The sequence below is a fragment of the Phragmites australis genome, chromosome 6, assembly GCF_958298935.1.
Source record: "Phragmites australis chromosome 6, lpPhrAust1.1, whole genome shotgun sequence".
NCBI lineage: Eukaryota > Viridiplantae > Streptophyta > Magnoliopsida > Poales > Poaceae > Phragmites > Phragmites australis.
The window spans coordinates 6,339,017-6,355,474 of NC_084926.1; the positions used below are offsets into that span (position 1 = coordinate 6,339,017).

The window sequence follows — 16,458 nt, forward strand, 5'->3', positions numbered from 1 at the left end:
AGACTTGTATCTATTTCGATGAACCACTCGAAAAATAATAGCTTTATATGAAGTCGCATGGAATACGTTTGGATTGAAAGAGTGATCAATCATATCTAGCAGTCATGTAGTTTGAACACTACTAACACCTATACCATTATTTATAAAGATAATACTGCATGTGTTGTACAAGTGCAATCGGGATGTGTGAAAAGTAACTTAACGAATCATATCAACCCTAAATTCTTTTGTACTCATGAATTGCATAAAATGAATGAAATAAAGGTAATGCATATCAAGTCATATGAAATTCTTGCAGATTTATTCATTAAGTCTTTCCGTGCATCTAGTTTTGAAAGGTGTATTTGTGGTATTGGGATAATAAGGCTTAGACAGTTGCATATTTTGGAGGAGAATTTTTATATAATACCGATACGAAGAATTAAATCTTAGTCAAGAAGATTAAGTGACCAAAGATAATCGTGAAGATTATATGAAGCATTTAGGGTGAATTGTACTTTTTTTTGTTAAATGATTTTTTCTAAAGTTTCTCATGTTAAGTTTTTTAACGAGATAATTCGTGTGACCATATCGTGAGCTATATACTCTTTTTCTAATTTTTTTCTACTAGGTTTTTGAAGAGTTGCGATGAGACATGCATTTCACGAGAAGTGCCCAATAGGGAGTATCAGGAAACCTAGAGTTTCACAACCGAGTGTGGACCCGTCTTGATCTCTTGAAAAATTCGATTTTATCTTTTAAAATTTTTTAGCACTATATATACAGATCAACATTCCTAACATTCCTAGTTATAAACACATATAAATAAAAAATATATAATATTTTCTTTATAGTGTATTTCTTTTTACAATTGCTCGCTTGAGGAATTGCTAGAATGCACTGGGTAGCATTGGTTTTCAATAGACGTGACACATGCCGTAGCAGCAAGTTTTCAGCAATCCTGCATGCACTGGTGCTACCAGGTGCGCTGCTGGCAGATTGGTCCAAGATTTCCCCCCGTTACAGGCTTGCTTCAGGCGCGCATCGATCGGATCGGATCGGCCGTTATGCGTCCCAGTCTGAGCTCCATGCGACGGGGAAGTAGCCGTACGCCGCCCCGAGCCCCACCCGGCTACTTGGCGAAGGCTGCTCCTTCCGCAAGACCTTCGACGGCGTAGGAGAACAACCTGGCTGGCTGCTCGTTTCTAGCCCCTGCCATAGCCCATCCAGTAGCTCGCTAGATCAAGCGAAGCCGCAATCTGCAACTGCCGATGGTATCCAGCAGTCAACCGTAGTAAGATTATACTACTACAACCTCGTATGTACAAGTTTAGTACGTAAGCCTATTAGGTCAATCACTAGGAGTAGGCAGTATGAGTTCGTCACAAACATCAGAAAAGGAGTAGCAACTAGCAACCACTCAACGATTCAACATTGAGGGGAGTCATGACAAAATTCAGTAACATGTTTATCAACTATCAATTCAGTAAATACTCGGTAGACTTTCCAGTGAAAAAATAGATCAGTTGTATTAGGGTAGGGCTACTATTAACGGAACACAAGCATCGCAACATCTGTGGCAACCACGCGACAGTATAGCCTTATCAAAACCGTAAGAAACTGTAAACGAATAGCTTGTTTCATATTGAATAGCTGTCAAGTGTTCCACCAACAAAGGCAGCTCACAAATGCCCAGAGCAAGCAAAACATAACAGGATTACAAAAATTAAGAGAAAACATAGCTGAAGCATTACAAACATGTGTAAGAAATAAGCTTGAACTCAAGTAACTGTGCTACGCTAAATAGTAGAATTAATCAGGGGCAAAAGCCATGGGCGTTGCCATGTATCCATTTTCTGAATTTGATATTATTGTGTAGTGTTTCCAGGGGGTAACTATCACCAGGATCAGGTGACTATCGCAGCAAGAGGGAGTGGGCATCTCTAGTCAATCTTAACAGATGAGAAGAGGTAGTGAACAAAGTAGAATGAGAGCAAGAAGCCAATGGCACCAGTGGAGAGCATGATTGCAAGAGCCATGATCAGGGAATAGCCAAGGTAGAGTGTTGCGGAAACTGGTCCACTCAGGCTCCTGAGATCAAACACCAGGTAATTGATCGAGTATAGGAAGACGTAGAATGCAACAGATCCAGAAGCAAAGAAGGCTTTCCACCACCATCTCCAGTCCTCCACGCAAAGATGCATGTAGGTGAGGACAAGAGAAACCTCACCACAGACTATGACCAGCAGGAAAAGGACAATGAACAGAAAGCCAAAGACATAGTAGAATCTCCCCAACCAGATGCTGGAAAGGATGAAGAAGAGCTCAATGAAGAGGGTACCGAAAGGCAATGTTCCAGCACCGAGCACAAGCAGCCATGAGGGGAATTTGCGCTCAGGGATCTCTCGTGGAATTTGGTTGGTACGGACAGGATAGTCAATGCTTGCAGCGCGTGTACCTAGCAAGCCTCCAATAAGTGTGAGTGGCACGGAGATGCAGAACCACAGGGCCAGGAGGGTGAAGAACAATGAGATGGGTAGTGCTCCAGTGCTCTTCTTGCCCCACAGAATGGAGTTGAGCACAGTGAGGATGATGAAAACAATGCCTGGGAAGAAGCAGGCGGTCAGCCAAGCAACAGATTTCCACCCTTCAGTGGTTCCTTTGATAGTCCTCCAAACACGGACACCAACATATCCGGCAATAATACCGAGGAAGAGGTAGAGAATGATCATTCCGGTCAGGAGCATTCCCCTGGAAGCAGGTGAGAGGAACCCCAGAGCAGCAAACACAATTGTAACAATTGCCATACCGGTGATCTGGATACCATCAGCGACCATAACACACAACAGCTTTGAACAGCAGGGCTCTCTGAATACATCACCAACAACAAGTTTCCATCCTGAGAGCTCCTCATTCATTTGAGCTTGTGCTTCCTTGTCCATCTCCTCATACCTTGTCAGATCCCTGCGGACAGTCCTCAAGAATATGACAAACACAATACCAGCCAGGAAGAAGACAACCATCATTGAGTTCATGATCGAGAACCAGTGCACCTTGGCACCATCCATCTTCAGGTATGCATCCCACCTCGATGGCCACTTGATGTTGCTCTTGACATACTCAACCTCATAGGTAAATGTAATGCGCTCATTCTCACGGATTGCCTGAGATTTCTCAAGCTCCAATGGGCAATTCACAGAGTCAACCTTGTCGTACATCTTGAGCTTGGACATAGCTTCAGGATCACGCCTTACACTGCAAGGCACAACCTCAAACCCAACAATCTGGTATCCACTCTTGCGATCAGACTCAACCATTGCAACACCATCCTCACTCGTGACCACGACGTCGCCCTGCGCTTGGTACTGATGGACCAAGACCCTGAATTTGAGGTGGTTAATGACATAATCCTCATTGCTCCCTGTCGGGTTGTACCCAACCGGGAACCCAGTCCACTGGATCGTCACCCCGTTCTGCTCAGTGAACCGCATGACTGGCAGATTGTCCAGGAGCATGTTGACCTGGTACAGATCTCGTGCCCGCTTCTTGAGCAGCTCAGCCTGCTCCTTGGTGAGTGGGTCCGTGGTGCAAAGGTACACGGACTCATTGATGTTGATGAGGAAGCGGTATGGCGAGTTGTCGATCTGGTCACCCATGAGGATCTCGCCGAGGTTCTCGGCACTCTTCTTGACGCCCTCCGGGGGTTTGCAGTACGGCAGGCTGTAGTAGCTGAAGGGCAACTCAGTCTCAATGGAGGTGAGCGAGTTGACCTTGGCCGAGATCGCCTCTCTGGGGCTGTAGGTGTGCATGAAGGTGCCAGGGAGGTAGAAGGCGAGGACAGCCGGGTGCAGGTTCAGGAGAAGGATGAGCAGGGACGCCGAGATCCATTGGGACGACCGCATCTTGGCGAGCATTGCAGCGAGAATTCTTGTGATCGCTCAATCAAGAACTCGACGACCTGCAAGCAAATGCACGCAAAATAACGAATCAATTAAATTACTAAGATTGCCTTGTTTTTTCTTCAATCAATCTTATACCTTGAGGAGATATCAACATGCAACAGATAACAGATAAAACTCAGAGGCGAGCAGAACTAACGTGCGGCACGGGGGCCCGTCCAGTTGAACCTCCAGAAACTTCAGAAAATAAACTGCTATCAATACTCTACTGTACGAATCATGAGGAGAAAATATCAATCCAATTGGAACGGATCCTAAATTCCTAACGCAGCAAACGAATTCGCAATAAACTAGACGGACTGGAGATAGTAGTATCTATAGCAGAATGAAAGATTTTGATTCGTCACAACAAACAGACGATTCTGCGGAACAAAACAAAACTGTCCCGAAGCAAACTAGGGCTCCTCACCAACAAAAGAAGAAATCAATACAAGCCCGGACGGATCTACACTCCTCGCCGGTCCGCGGAAGTGTCTGGATCTGGAATAGGGCGCGAGGAGATGCGAGGGAAGGGAGGGGAGGGTGTGGAGCTCAGGGGAGGGTAGGAAACTGACCTCGGATCTGGATCGCGGCCGAGACGACGAAGGCGAGGTCAAAGCATGAGCGCCCCTCTCTTCCCCTCGAGATCGAGGAAGAAGAAGTCGCCGGCGAAATCGAGGAGGGGGAGACGGGGCACGAAGCCGCCAAATTTATACCCGCCTTGACGCACACGCACGCTGCTCCTTCCTCCTCCCTCCTTTTTTTTTCATTGGCGGATTGTAGTATAGATTTCTTTTTTTTTTAAAGTAAGGTTCTCTTCGGTAAAGCTCTTACTCCAAAAAAAAAAAAAAATTGAAGTAAAATATCTATAGCTCTATAAATTTATAAAGCTAAAATTAAATATACATTAAAAGTGTTTATGTGAACAATCTTATTTACCTTCCTAAGCTAAAAATATATACTAAATCGTATTTTATTCACATACAAACACCAGATTTAGATGAATCTGGGAGCAAGCTCTATCAGGTGTAATTACTTCATAGATTTCTTTTTTTAAAAAAGTTTTTTGTTTCTTTTTTTGCAAGAAAAAGTTTTTTGTTTGTTAGGTCGCGGGCCATTTTGTCGGTGTGCGAGTGGAGTACTTCGGCAGTTCGGCGCTGGTCCACGTTGGGGATCCGTGTTTCTTACTGGGCCACCGCGACTTGCTCACCACGTGTACGGCCATTATTTATTGCTCGAGTTACTCGGTCGTTGTTTGACTTGGGCAAGTTCGGCAGGTTGGCGGGGAACCTAACCGGGGCAGTGACATGTGGGCCATCCAGGACCGGCCCGTGGTCCCCTTGCAGATCCCCGCACCGTCGGTCGAGGCAGTCCTGCTTTCTTTTCTACGAGCCAATAATTTTTTCCGCGAGCTGGTGTTCTAGGCCTACCGTACGAACTAGAAGCATAGATGCATAAGCAGCGCAGAGCTCTAAAGCAGTTTTCGGGTTGAAATTAGAAAATTTTTACCAAATAGTAGTTTTTACCAAAGAGTGATTTTCTAAAATGAACTAAAAGCTGGAAGCTGAAAAAAACAGTTTTAACTGATTCACTTTCCGTACAGAATCATTTCATCTATATATTTTTTTTGAAAATTATTATAGAACCACTTTCAGCCACATAATTAATTTTTTTAAAAAATCACTTTCCATAAAAAATTGGTTCAGAGAGTTCTACCAAATTTGAGATAGTGGTGCCTGCCTGGCTACCTTGCGGCAGCCCAATCAACGGCTCAAACTACGTTCAGATTAGCTGGTTAATCATGCGGTACCAATTTGCATACGGATCGCATGACGGCATGAGGAGGTACAATGGAGAGCAAGACAAGTCTGCCAATATCGTCGTGCAGTCGCTTGGTGAGGCTGTGAGTGTAAACCGTGCATTGACGCATCATGCATGTCTCCCCGGCTGCTGTAATCAGATACTGCTCCAATCATGCATAGATTGACTTCAAAACAAGATGACAATTGACCAACCCCAACACAATCCGACAATGGAAATCCTAAGAACTTCAGAGAGAGAAATCCTAAGAACTTCAGAGAGAGCAGATGCGTCCTTTGCCTGGTCCAGCCACGCAAAGGCGATCGATCGCCAACCTGCCGCCGTGACCGCGGATACCTTGCTTGGCCACCACTCCCTTTCCGGGGCCAGCAAAAAGGCTTCACGATCACACACTCTCCCCCTGTTCGTCACACCACTTAGCATCGACCTGCCGCTCATTAGATCCTCGCGTAACAAGCAATCATGTTTGGTGGAAAAGGGACTGTGAGTTGGAGAATGAACCCGCGACGTGAACCGACGAACAATCTCGAATAAATAAACAAAGAGCGAACCATTGCAATTTGCATGAGCACGAAAAGGGGGCGCATTTCTTAGAGAGAACAAAACAACTAGGAGTACCTTCCAGTCTTTCACATGAACAGCCAGGTCACATCTGTCAAGAAATCAAAAGGAATTGTGCATAGAAAGCAAGAGGCAGGCACATGCAGATCTGGTGATCTGCCATGTTCATTTGTTGTATTCTAAAGCTGCAGGGAACTGCACATGAAGCAGAATTGTAGATTGTTGCAATGAAAACCAACATCAGATTTCTGGTACATCTTGTTTGTTATGATAGTAGTTGTTCAAGGCTGAGACAAACAGGGCAACGCCAAGGGAAGAATTATGTGCAGCAACGCAACAGCAAAGAATGAGACTTCCCTCCAGGAGAAAAAGAAAAGGTCGACACATTTCGTCAAGACATGAACATAACAAATCACCAAATAAAGCATCCTTCAAAATGAAGTTTTATCTGTTATGAAAGAAATGGGTCAAAAGTGCATAATGAAGGGAGGGTTGAAATTGCCTAATAATAAATTGGCAAAATTAAGTAGATACTATCGTAAAAGTGTTTATATTAAAAAATACAGTCGGCTGTGAGGACCCACATGTCATCCTCACACCGATGGTATTTCCTAATTTTTACGATTTTTACGATAGTACCTAGCAAATTGCCCCTAATAAATTCGACCGGCAATCCATCAATATGGGGTCAAACATAGCACCAAATCACATAGCACTTCACATGCTCATCTAGCAAGGCACAGATATGCTGAGAGTTAGAAAGTTTCTTTTACAGCTAAGCAGAAATAGTAATAGTATGGTAAATAGCAAATGTTGAACTGAGACATTCTAGATTCAAGAAAAAGAATAGCTGTGGTAGCGTCTGCAAATCTGATTTGCTTACTGTAGCTACATGCATACGACACATGTTTCCTTGAGTCTTATAAGAATTAGAGAGCAGTTATAAACCAGGAAATATGGACATAGAACCCTCAAAACTTAGGAACAATATGTGAAAATATCCAATGAACTGATGAAGTGCATTCAGAAGTATCTTAATTATGTTTGTCACAGATTTCAGAGTCAACTTAACTAAAAGAAAATAACCTGATAGAAACAAACCTAATGAATGCTGAAAAGTAACTAGAAATAACAGTATAATGCTGAAATAGAAAAAAACATATCTCTTTCCTTCATAAAGGGTTAAGTAAAAAGGCACATATGAATTGTCATGCCTAATTATCAAACATAGACTAGAATACTAGATGTAGTGTTTTATACTTTTATGGAATCTAGGGAAAATACAAAAAAGACAAAAGAATAGCACAAACTGGTGTGCATCAGAAACTCCATTTTGTACATGTCGATTATACCGCAATATAATAGTTTTCTAGTAGCAAACCTACCTTGCAGAAAGAAACAGACCAACCACTCCACAAAGCACCAATGATGTCATAAAATTCAAAGAACTTTTTTTGAGAGCATTTGCAGCATCAACAAAATGTTGTAGCAAAGAAAAGAGTGACAAGCTTAAATGCACATCTGCTGGAATATACCGTTCATATTGTAGTACAATAGTCTCAGTAAATAAGCTACATTAAGAAGCACAACTCTGCAAAGGGCCTTAAGATGCCAAGATCAAATCATTTGAGCTTACAGGTGATTTTGTGTACAGTCATCCTTGGAGATTCGCAAGATAAGGCCCTCAATCAATCTTGACTGATGAGAAAAGGTAGTGTACGAAAGAGAACGATGTCAGGAACCCAACAGTACCAGTAGCTAGCAAAATGGCAAGAGAGACGATGAAAGAGTATCCAATGTAGAGCATAGCAGAAACCGGCCCACTCAAGCTTCTGAGATCAAACACTAAGTAGTTGATAGAGTACAAGAACACATAAAGGGACACTGTTCCAGAGGCAAAGAAAGCTTTCCACCACCACCTCCAGTCCTCCGCACAGAGATGCATGTAGGTAAGAACAACTGATACCTCAGCACAGACCACAACCAGCAAAAGGAGGACAACAAGGAGGAAGCCAAACACATAATAGAACCTTCCTAGCCAAATACTTGAAAGAATGAAGAAGAGCTCGATGAAAAGTGTTCCGAAAGGTAGAGTTCCGGCACCAAATATGAAGAGCCATGAGTACTTCTTTGCAGGGATTTCTCTTGGTATTTGATTGGTTCGAACAGGGAATTCTATTGGCTCAGCCCTTGTGCCAAAGAAACCACCTAAAAGGGTAAGGGGCACAGAGACACAGAACCAAAAGGACAGAAGACTGAAGAAAAGTGAGATGGGAAGGGCTCCAGTGCTATTTCTTGCCCACAACATGAAGTTTAATACTGTGAGGACAATGAAGACGATGCCTGGGAAGAAACAAGCGGTTGACCAGGAGACAGACCTCCATCCCTCAGAAGTTCCTTTTACAGTCCTCCAGAGCCTGACAGCAGCATATCCAGCCACGATTCCAAGTAACATATAAAGGACTATCATCCCTGTCAACAGCATTCCTCTAGATGCAGGAGACATGAAGCCAAACGCAGCAAAGAAAATGGTGACAATTGCCATACCCAGAATCTGAACCCCATCACCGATCATGACGCAGAGCAACTTTGATGAGGTTGGCTCCCTGAAGACATCTCCAACAACAAGCTTCCACCCAGAGAGCTCCTCGTTCATCAGATCTTGGGCCTCCTTATCCAACTCTTCATACCTAGTCAAGTCTCTCCTCACTGTCCGCAAAAATATGACAAATACAATGCCAGCCAAAAACAGAATTACCATCAAAGAGTTCATAATTGAGAACCAGTGAATTTTTGCACCCTCCATCTTCAGGTATGCATCCCACCGTGATGGCCATCTGATGTCACTGTTTACAAATTCAACTTCATATGTAAAAGTAATCTGCTCCTTCTCCCTGATCAATTGAGATTTCTCCAACTCCACAGGGCAGTTCACAGGATCGACTTTATCATACATTGTAAGCTTCAACATGGCTTCAGGATCACGCTTCACACTGCATGGGACGACCTCAAATCCCACAATCTCATAGCCAGACTTAGCATCATTGTCAGTCTCTGAGATCACTTCCATTCCTTCCCCGGTCCCAACTACCTTTACTTTACCTCCTTCATACTTATGGATCAAAACCTTAAATTTCAGGTGATTGATGATGTAGAAATCAGTGGTGCCTTCTGGTGTGTAACCAACTGGATAGCCCGTCCACTGAATGGTCAATCCATTCTGCTCAGTAAACCTCCTCGCAGGAAGATTGTCAAGAATCATGTTCACCTGGTAGAGGTCGCGGCTTCGCTGCTTGAGGAGCTTCACATCGCCCTCATCAAGTGGGTTTGTGGTACACAAATAGAGTGATTCATTGACATTTAAACGGAAACGGTAAGGGGAATTATCAATTTGATCACCAATCAGGAGCTCCCCCAGGTTTTCGGCACTCTTCTTAATCCCATCTTTAGGATGACAGTATGGGAGGCTGTAGTAGCTGAAGGGCAGTTCTGTCTCAATGGAAGTGAGCGAGTTCACCTTCGCCCATATATCCTCGCCTTGCCGATACGTGTGCATGTAACTACCTGGCAAGTAGAATGCCTCGCAAGCGGGAGCAAAAACAAGAAACGCCACTAACAAAGCAGAGAATACGCAGCCTTTTGCCATGATTAGAAGTTAAAGACAAACTTTGCCTACAACCTGAAACCAGAAGAACAACATCATCCACACTCAGTTCCTCTAAATAGATACGTGTGCATGGTAAATGTATCAGCACAAAAATTAAGCAGAAGAGCACGAGACGGCATGACATATCTTTGGAAACAGACACAGATTTTACATTGAAATTGCAAGAGGATACTGCCAAGTGCCAAAGGTGTCAATCAAAGCAACTCTTAGCCAGGTTTTCAAAGTCCATATTCACGGTTATGAGGAATTGGACATAACTCAGTTGGTTGAGGGTGTGGATGTACCTCTAGATCATCTATGTTCGAGTCCTCTTGGACACGAATTTGAGTGTCTATTTTCAAAAAATAGTTGTGTGCTTACTGGATGTCTTAACATCTTGTTGGTGCAGAGTCCGAAAGTTGTACTTCTATTATCTAAAAAATGAAGATTTCGACCACATAGAAATTACACATCTATTAGCAGAAATCATTTGCAGACAAAATCAACTAAAATGCACAAGATGTTTGCTCGCCAAAACCGTCTGAGTCAGGCCGGTGGAATGGGGTGAATTAGCAGGATGCCACGCAGAAAACATTCCAGATCCAGAAACTAGCGCCAGAATCCAGGCGCATATCTACACAGTAACTAAATCAGAGACCAGCGCCGAACGGATCTCCTCCACACCACGCCACTCCAGTACCGGTAGAGGGCCAGGAAAGGCAGGAAGGCGGCGACTCTCGAAAGGAGAAGACTACGATGGTAGGAGGCCTGGCTTGCTGTGCCCCGTTCCCGGTGCGAGGTCGCCGACGGTGACGCACAACACAACAATTTGCGGCGGCGGTAACAGAGGGCGAGAGGGATAGCAAGTCCGAAGGTCATGAACGGCGAAATTGAGGAGAAATCGATCGATACGCACCTGGCACGGCACCTGAGAGGCCGGCGGTGGAGCCGACAAGGAGGTGCTCGTTGGCGTGAGCGGCGAGCACCGAGCAGCAAAGCAACCCAACTCCTCAGTCCGAATCACACACGCGTCGCTCTTCCGAGATCGCACTATATTCTATACCGCGAGTGCGGGAAATTTTTTATTTTGATATTATTAAATAATATATATATATATATATATATTTAAAAATTGCAGATCTACACTAAAGACGGCGTCCTTACATGTTTAAAAATCAAAATAATATTACGTTCTAATACTTTAAAATTCAAAATACTATGTAATAATCATAAAAAATTCTTTGAAAGAATTATATGACGTAGAGGATATTGTCATCAAGCTATTAAAAAAATTATAATAAAAAATAATTTAAAAATGAAATAAAAATCTATAATTTTTTCTCATTAACTACTTTTGCATATGGCAACTAAAATTATGTAGTCATACTATTACTCTGTCGGAGTATTGAGTAAGGGAGCGTCCTGATTAACGAGCCTCACAAGAGATACGGTGACTGGTGGGGGATATTTCTTGAACTATGACCCATCGCACGACCAGGTCAAGGCTCGCTCTACCAGCGCGAGGCTTACGTGATCAGCCTCCTTGCGATGTATTGTGATCCTACGAATAGCCTTTGCTGGTCACGAGACGTCTATATCTAACTTGTCTAATCGTATTTATTGATTTTTGCTCAAGTGTTTTCCTTCCTGAGGCACCTCCTTCAGTGAATAAAGTTGTGGCCAGCGCAGATGGATAATGCTCTATCCTGTAGCATTAAATGCTATGTAGTGGACAGACCGACTTAGCGCCGTGCGACAGATGAGACAGGGTCTGCAGAACGACTAGACAAGTGGACAAGTTCGCAGGCGGGCTCACGGAAGGCTGGGACAGAATGACTTGGTATATAAGCTTGCAGCTCATGGTGAGGGGACAGGCAGGGCTACCGAGGTAAAATAAATGTGGTGGCGTCCAAGAGGATGGGATGGACCTTGCAGTATCGTCGACGCAAGATGCAGCGTACACGCTCCGTATGGTGATGATTCAAGAAAAGAATATCTAACTATGTATGGGTGTACTGAATGGGGCTCACTTGTAAGTTCTCCGTCTCTTGTATATAAAGAGGAGAGGTCCTGGTTTGTAGAGGACAATGAAGAACGAGTCTAGGATTCGAGGAGGAACTCATCTGTAACCAGTTCACAAACACTCATAACAAAATATACATGACACAGGATTGTTATCCTTCGGGAGGCCTAAACTTGTATAACCCCTAGTGTTCTTGAGTTCATCATACCGTAAGTGTCGTTCATGAGCCCATCGACAGATACACCTTGGAATCATTATCATGGACTAACCCTCAACAGTTGGCGTGCCAGGTAGGCGACGCATTTTCTGCGTTTCGGTAAATGTTGGAGATTAGATTGGGCTACCATGGCTGGATACACAGCAACCATCGAGTCCTATTCCGAGGACCCCGGTCACCGCGAGATATTCATCATGGGATAAGACCCAGATGAGCCTGATGCGCTCCAGGTATAAGACACTGAATTAGAGTCCGAAGGCTCTGAGGCTCAATGTGAAGTTTGCATGACAGTTTATGCAACGGAGGGCAGCAGAGGCTCCCGTGTTCTGGGTGCCAGTGATGATCCCTAGGCTACGCGCCCAGAGGGAACCAGACCAGTGTTGGACACAGGGACGCTCCGACATAGCTCCAACCACCACAGCATCGTTCAAAGGAGCTACTGCAGAGAATGCGGTCTTTGGCAGCGTTGTCACCAAGGCCGTCACGCCGTACAAATGCCCAGGGCTCCAGAGCTCGTGATATGTCGCCACTCCACACTTGGCAGCTCGACTATGGGGCCATGACGCCTGTGCAGAATATGCAGACCGTGTGAATACTTCTTAGCCACCCACCGATAGTAATACTAGAGGGTTCGTCAATAGCGCCATGGTTGCGTGACCTCGCACTCCTAGTTGAGACCGTCTGATGCCAAGTTGTAAATGTGACATAACGCGCGACCAGTCAAACAAAAAGCATGTTAGTTCATAGCTGACCGAAAGGAAGCACTTCGCGTGGAGATTAACAAGCTCCTAGAAGCAGGTTTCATCTGAGAAATACAGTACCCAGAGTGGCTGGCTAACATAATCATGGTCTGAAAACACAATGTTAAGTGGAGGATATGCGTCTACTTCACTGACCTCAACAAGGCATGACCGAAAGATCTCTTCCCTCTACCCTGGATCGACCAGCTTGTTAACTTAATCGTTGGTAGTAATCTTCTAAGCTTCTTAGATGCCCGCTTGGGGTACCACTAGATTAGCATGTATAGGGAAGATGAGAAGAAGATTGCTTTTGTAATACCCTTCGGGGTCTTTTGCTACGTAAAAATGCCTTTTGGTTTAAAAAGCGTTGGTGCCACTTACCAACATTGTATTCATCTCATTCTTTGACCACAACTCGGTAGAAACATTGAGGCGTATGTTGATGTTGTGGTCATAAAGAGTAGAACCAAGGACGACGTGGTTGAGGACCTCCAGGAAATGTTTGACAACATTTGAAAGTATCGCATGAAGCTGAACCCTGAGAAGCGCACGTTTGGAGTCCCATCAGGAAAGTTGCTCAGGTTCCTCATTTTCAGTCGAGAAATAGAGCAAAATCCTGACAAGATCAGAACCATCAACCATATGAAATCCCCGACCAGGCTAAAAGAGATCCAGAAACTAACAAGATGTACGTTAGCTTTAAGAAGGTTCATCTCAAGGCTAGGAGAGAAGGGGTTGCCGCTCTTCAAGCTCCTAAAGAAGAGCGACCACTTTCGATAAACCCTAGAAGCGGAAACGATCCTCTAAGATCTAAAAAGGTACCTCTCATCCTCTCCAATACTGACCACACCTTGACTGGACGAGGAGATCTTTCTCTATGTTGCAGCTACCCACAAGTCACGATTGTGGTACTGGTTGTCGAGCGAGAAGATCTTCAGTGACCAATGTACTACGTCAGTGAGGTCCTACACGACCCCACAGGCTCAGAAGCTGCTATACGCCATTCTGATAGATTCTCACAAGCTCAAACACTACTTCTAGGCCCACAAAATCAAGGTAATCTCCTCGCTGCTGATTAGAGAAATTCTCCACAATAGGGATACAACAAGAAAAACAGCAAAGTGGGCAGTAGAGCTCGGGGAGTTCCATCTCTAGTTCATCTCGCGAATGGCTATCAAGTCACAAGCGCTGGTCAATTTTTTGGTTGAGTGATCGTCCTTTGAGCCCAAGTAGGTACAATGGCCAGATACAGATAAGCACTAGACCATGCACTTCGATGGAAGGCTGGAGTGGTCCTGATATCACCAACCGGTGACATCCTCAGGGCCATCTCAAGGACAGAAAAAAGGGTCTTTCGCTCTTCAAGTTTCTAATAGAAAGAATGATCACTTCCGGCGGATATCAGGAATAGGGGTAGCCTTCCAGGATCTCAACAGGTGACCCTTTTGCAGCTACCCCTACAGGTCGCGGGAGCCGTACTGGTCGTCGAGCAGTGAGGGTTTCTGCGACCAGAGACGAACATATACTGGACCACACATGTCGATAGGCCGTTCACGTTAAATGGATTAGGGGCTGGAGCGATCTCGACCCCACAAGCCAGTGACACATTCAGGTTCACATTTCAATTAAATTTTCAGACCACCAAACAATGTTGCGGAGTATGAGGGCCTCTTATCTAGAATACGAGCAGCATTCACGTGAGGGGTAAAACATCCACTAGCGATGAGGGGCTCGCTACTCACCGTAAACCAAATGTGAAGGGTTTCCTGTGCTCGGACCATACGATGACGACATACCTCTCTGAAGTAAGAAAGCTAGAGCGACGCTTCATCGGTTTTGAAGTCAAGCACGTCCCTCGGTCGATATCACCTGACCTAGTGCGGTCAAGCTAGCCATGGAGGACAACTGTAAATTACACAACTCCTGGAACATCGCCCTGTTGCGCAAATTCTATGTGTAGGGTTGCTCGGAGACGAGTCTATTTCTCTATTTTGCATAATCTTTCGGACGAGCGTGGAATATGACTTGTAAATTTTTAAAAGTTCAAAAGAACAGACTCTCTGTTTTGCAAGATTTCACGACTAACAACGGACCCCTGCTAGATTGGCTCTCTGACCATAGCACGTGACAACACTTGATAGCCACTATGGGACCTGGCGACCAGGAAGTTAAAACAACCATATGGCTGAGATCTCTGGAACAGTGTGGGATCGCTGCTCGCGCAATGGCAAATGTACGAATGGCTCGAGATAACGAACATAAGGCCACAAGTCTCCACTCGGGTCGGGCGCTGGTCACTACCAAAAGACTTATCGTGCTAAGGGTTGTTCTGCGCTTGGAATGCCTAATTAACGAGTAGGGCAGAACAATCAGAGCCTACTCACCGCAATAACATAGGAAAAACTCTTTGAACACTCCAAACAGTGGTGTCGGAGGGTGAACTCCTATCGCAGGGATCCGGAGGGACCCCTTTTTGAGATTCGGCCGGGGGGGGGTGATTCTGAATATGTTTGCGGGAGAAATAAATGGATGCGAATGCAGTGGCATGTGGGATGGAATGATCTAATGCAGAATGCAGTAAATGCACTGGAGGGATTTTTAGACAGGTTCGGGCCGCACTGAGCGTAATACCCTACTCCTGTGTGGATGCTATAAATACCCTGAGAATGTTCCTCAGGGATGTTGCTGGTTACAAGAATGTTTGTCTATCCTAGAGCTTCGGGCTCCTTGCTTTTCGGTGGTCTCAGCTTCTGTGCTAGTACTGAGGGTTCTTCGAGTCTTGGCGTCTGTGCTCTCCCAGAACCTCTCCTTGTCCGTGCCCGCCGGCTCTCTTAAGTACCCACCGGCGGTAGCGTGCCTTGGACGGGAGGGCACGAATTCCAAGACGCCATAAATGGAAAAGTGGTCATTATGGGTTGCTGCACGAGGTGACGGGGGGTTGAAAATGCGCCCCCCGCCCTGTCTTGGTCATCATGATGGCGCTGGCAATGGGCGCCGTAGAGAGGGCCCACCGGACAGTGAAAGAGCAACCCAACGTGTTCGCCCGGTCTTGTTCGCCTGACACAGCAGGGCGGCAGGCGGGGTGCCTTGGGCCTTGCGATGCTATCCCGAGGCGCGCCGGATGACGCGGGATGGGACCCGTGCATTAAATGTCCCCACGCCTTTCTGCTAGAATGTGGCAGGGACTGACACCGAGCGTAGCAGGAGCAGTTGGAGGTGACAGGCCACGTACCCTCTTAAATGCGGTATCGGGCCTTTCACAGGCTGATACCTCATCGCTGGACCCCGGTGGGGGCCACCGACGAAGGACTTCTTGGGCCATCGGGGAACGGAGTGCTCGAGGGTCACTGTTTACATCCCCGAGCACTCTCTCCCGAAAATACCCTCTCTTGGTCCTCGGGGAACCGAGTGCTCGGGGGTCACTGTTCACGGCCCCGAGCACTCTCTCCCGGAATCGACTGTTCGGATCCTTGGGAACCGAGTGCTCGGGGGCCGCTGTTCGCAGCCCCGAGCACTCTCTCCCGGAACTACCT

The 16,458-nt window shown here is 45.5% G+C and overlaps 2 protein-coding genes across 4 annotated transcripts; both read right to left on the minus strand.

The window, feature by feature from the left end:
• Positions 1-1,600: 1,600 nt before the first annotated feature.
• On the minus strand, positions 1,601-4,659 carry LOC133921349 (transmembrane 9 superfamily member 12-like). The gene is made up of 2 exons (XM_062366177.1): positions 4,493-4,659; positions 1,601-3,937 (listed from the first exon to the last, which is right to left on the minus strand). Exon 2 carries the CDS (start codon positions 3,891-3,893, stop codon positions 1,923-1,925), a length of 1,971 nt encoding a protein of 656 aa, XP_062222161.1. The 5' UTR covers positions 3,894-3,937; positions 4,493-4,659; the 3' UTR covers positions 1,601-1,922.
• A 1,648-nt stretch (positions 4,660-6,307) lies between these two features.
• On the minus strand, positions 6,308-10,996 carry LOC133921350 (transmembrane 9 superfamily member 12-like). 3 transcript variants are annotated; one of them, XM_062366181.1, is made up of 4 exons: positions 10,862-10,976; positions 10,251-10,379; positions 7,936-9,978; positions 6,308-6,747 (listed from the first exon to the last, which is right to left on the minus strand). In XM_062366181.1, exon 3 carries the CDS (start codon positions 9,943-9,945, stop codon positions 7,984-7,986), a length of 1,962 nt encoding a protein of 653 aa, XP_062222165.1. In that variant the 5' UTR covers positions 9,946-9,978; positions 10,251-10,379; positions 10,862-10,976; the 3' UTR covers positions 6,308-6,747; positions 7,936-7,983. The 3 variants fall into 3 exon arrangements, with proteins under 3 accessions (XP_062222165.1, XP_062222163.1, XP_062222162.1); XM_062366179.1 differs by lacking the exon at positions 6,308-6,747 and having other exon boundaries at positions 7,801-9,978; XM_062366178.1 differs by lacking the exons at positions 6,308-6,747; positions 10,251-10,379 and having other exon boundaries at positions 7,801-9,978; positions 10,862-10,996.
• Positions 10,997-16,458: the final 5,462 nt, after the last annotated feature.

Excerpts from the sequence above, each read along its gene's own strand:
- LOC133921350 (XM_062366181.1), bottom strand. The coding sequence starts at position 9,945 with ATGGCAAAAGGCTGCGTATTCTCTGCTTTGTTAGTGGCGTTTCTTGTT.
- LOC133921349 (XM_062366177.1), bottom strand. The coding sequence starts at position 3,893 with ATGCTCGCCAAGATGCGGTCGTCCCAATGGATCTCGGCGTCCCTGCTC.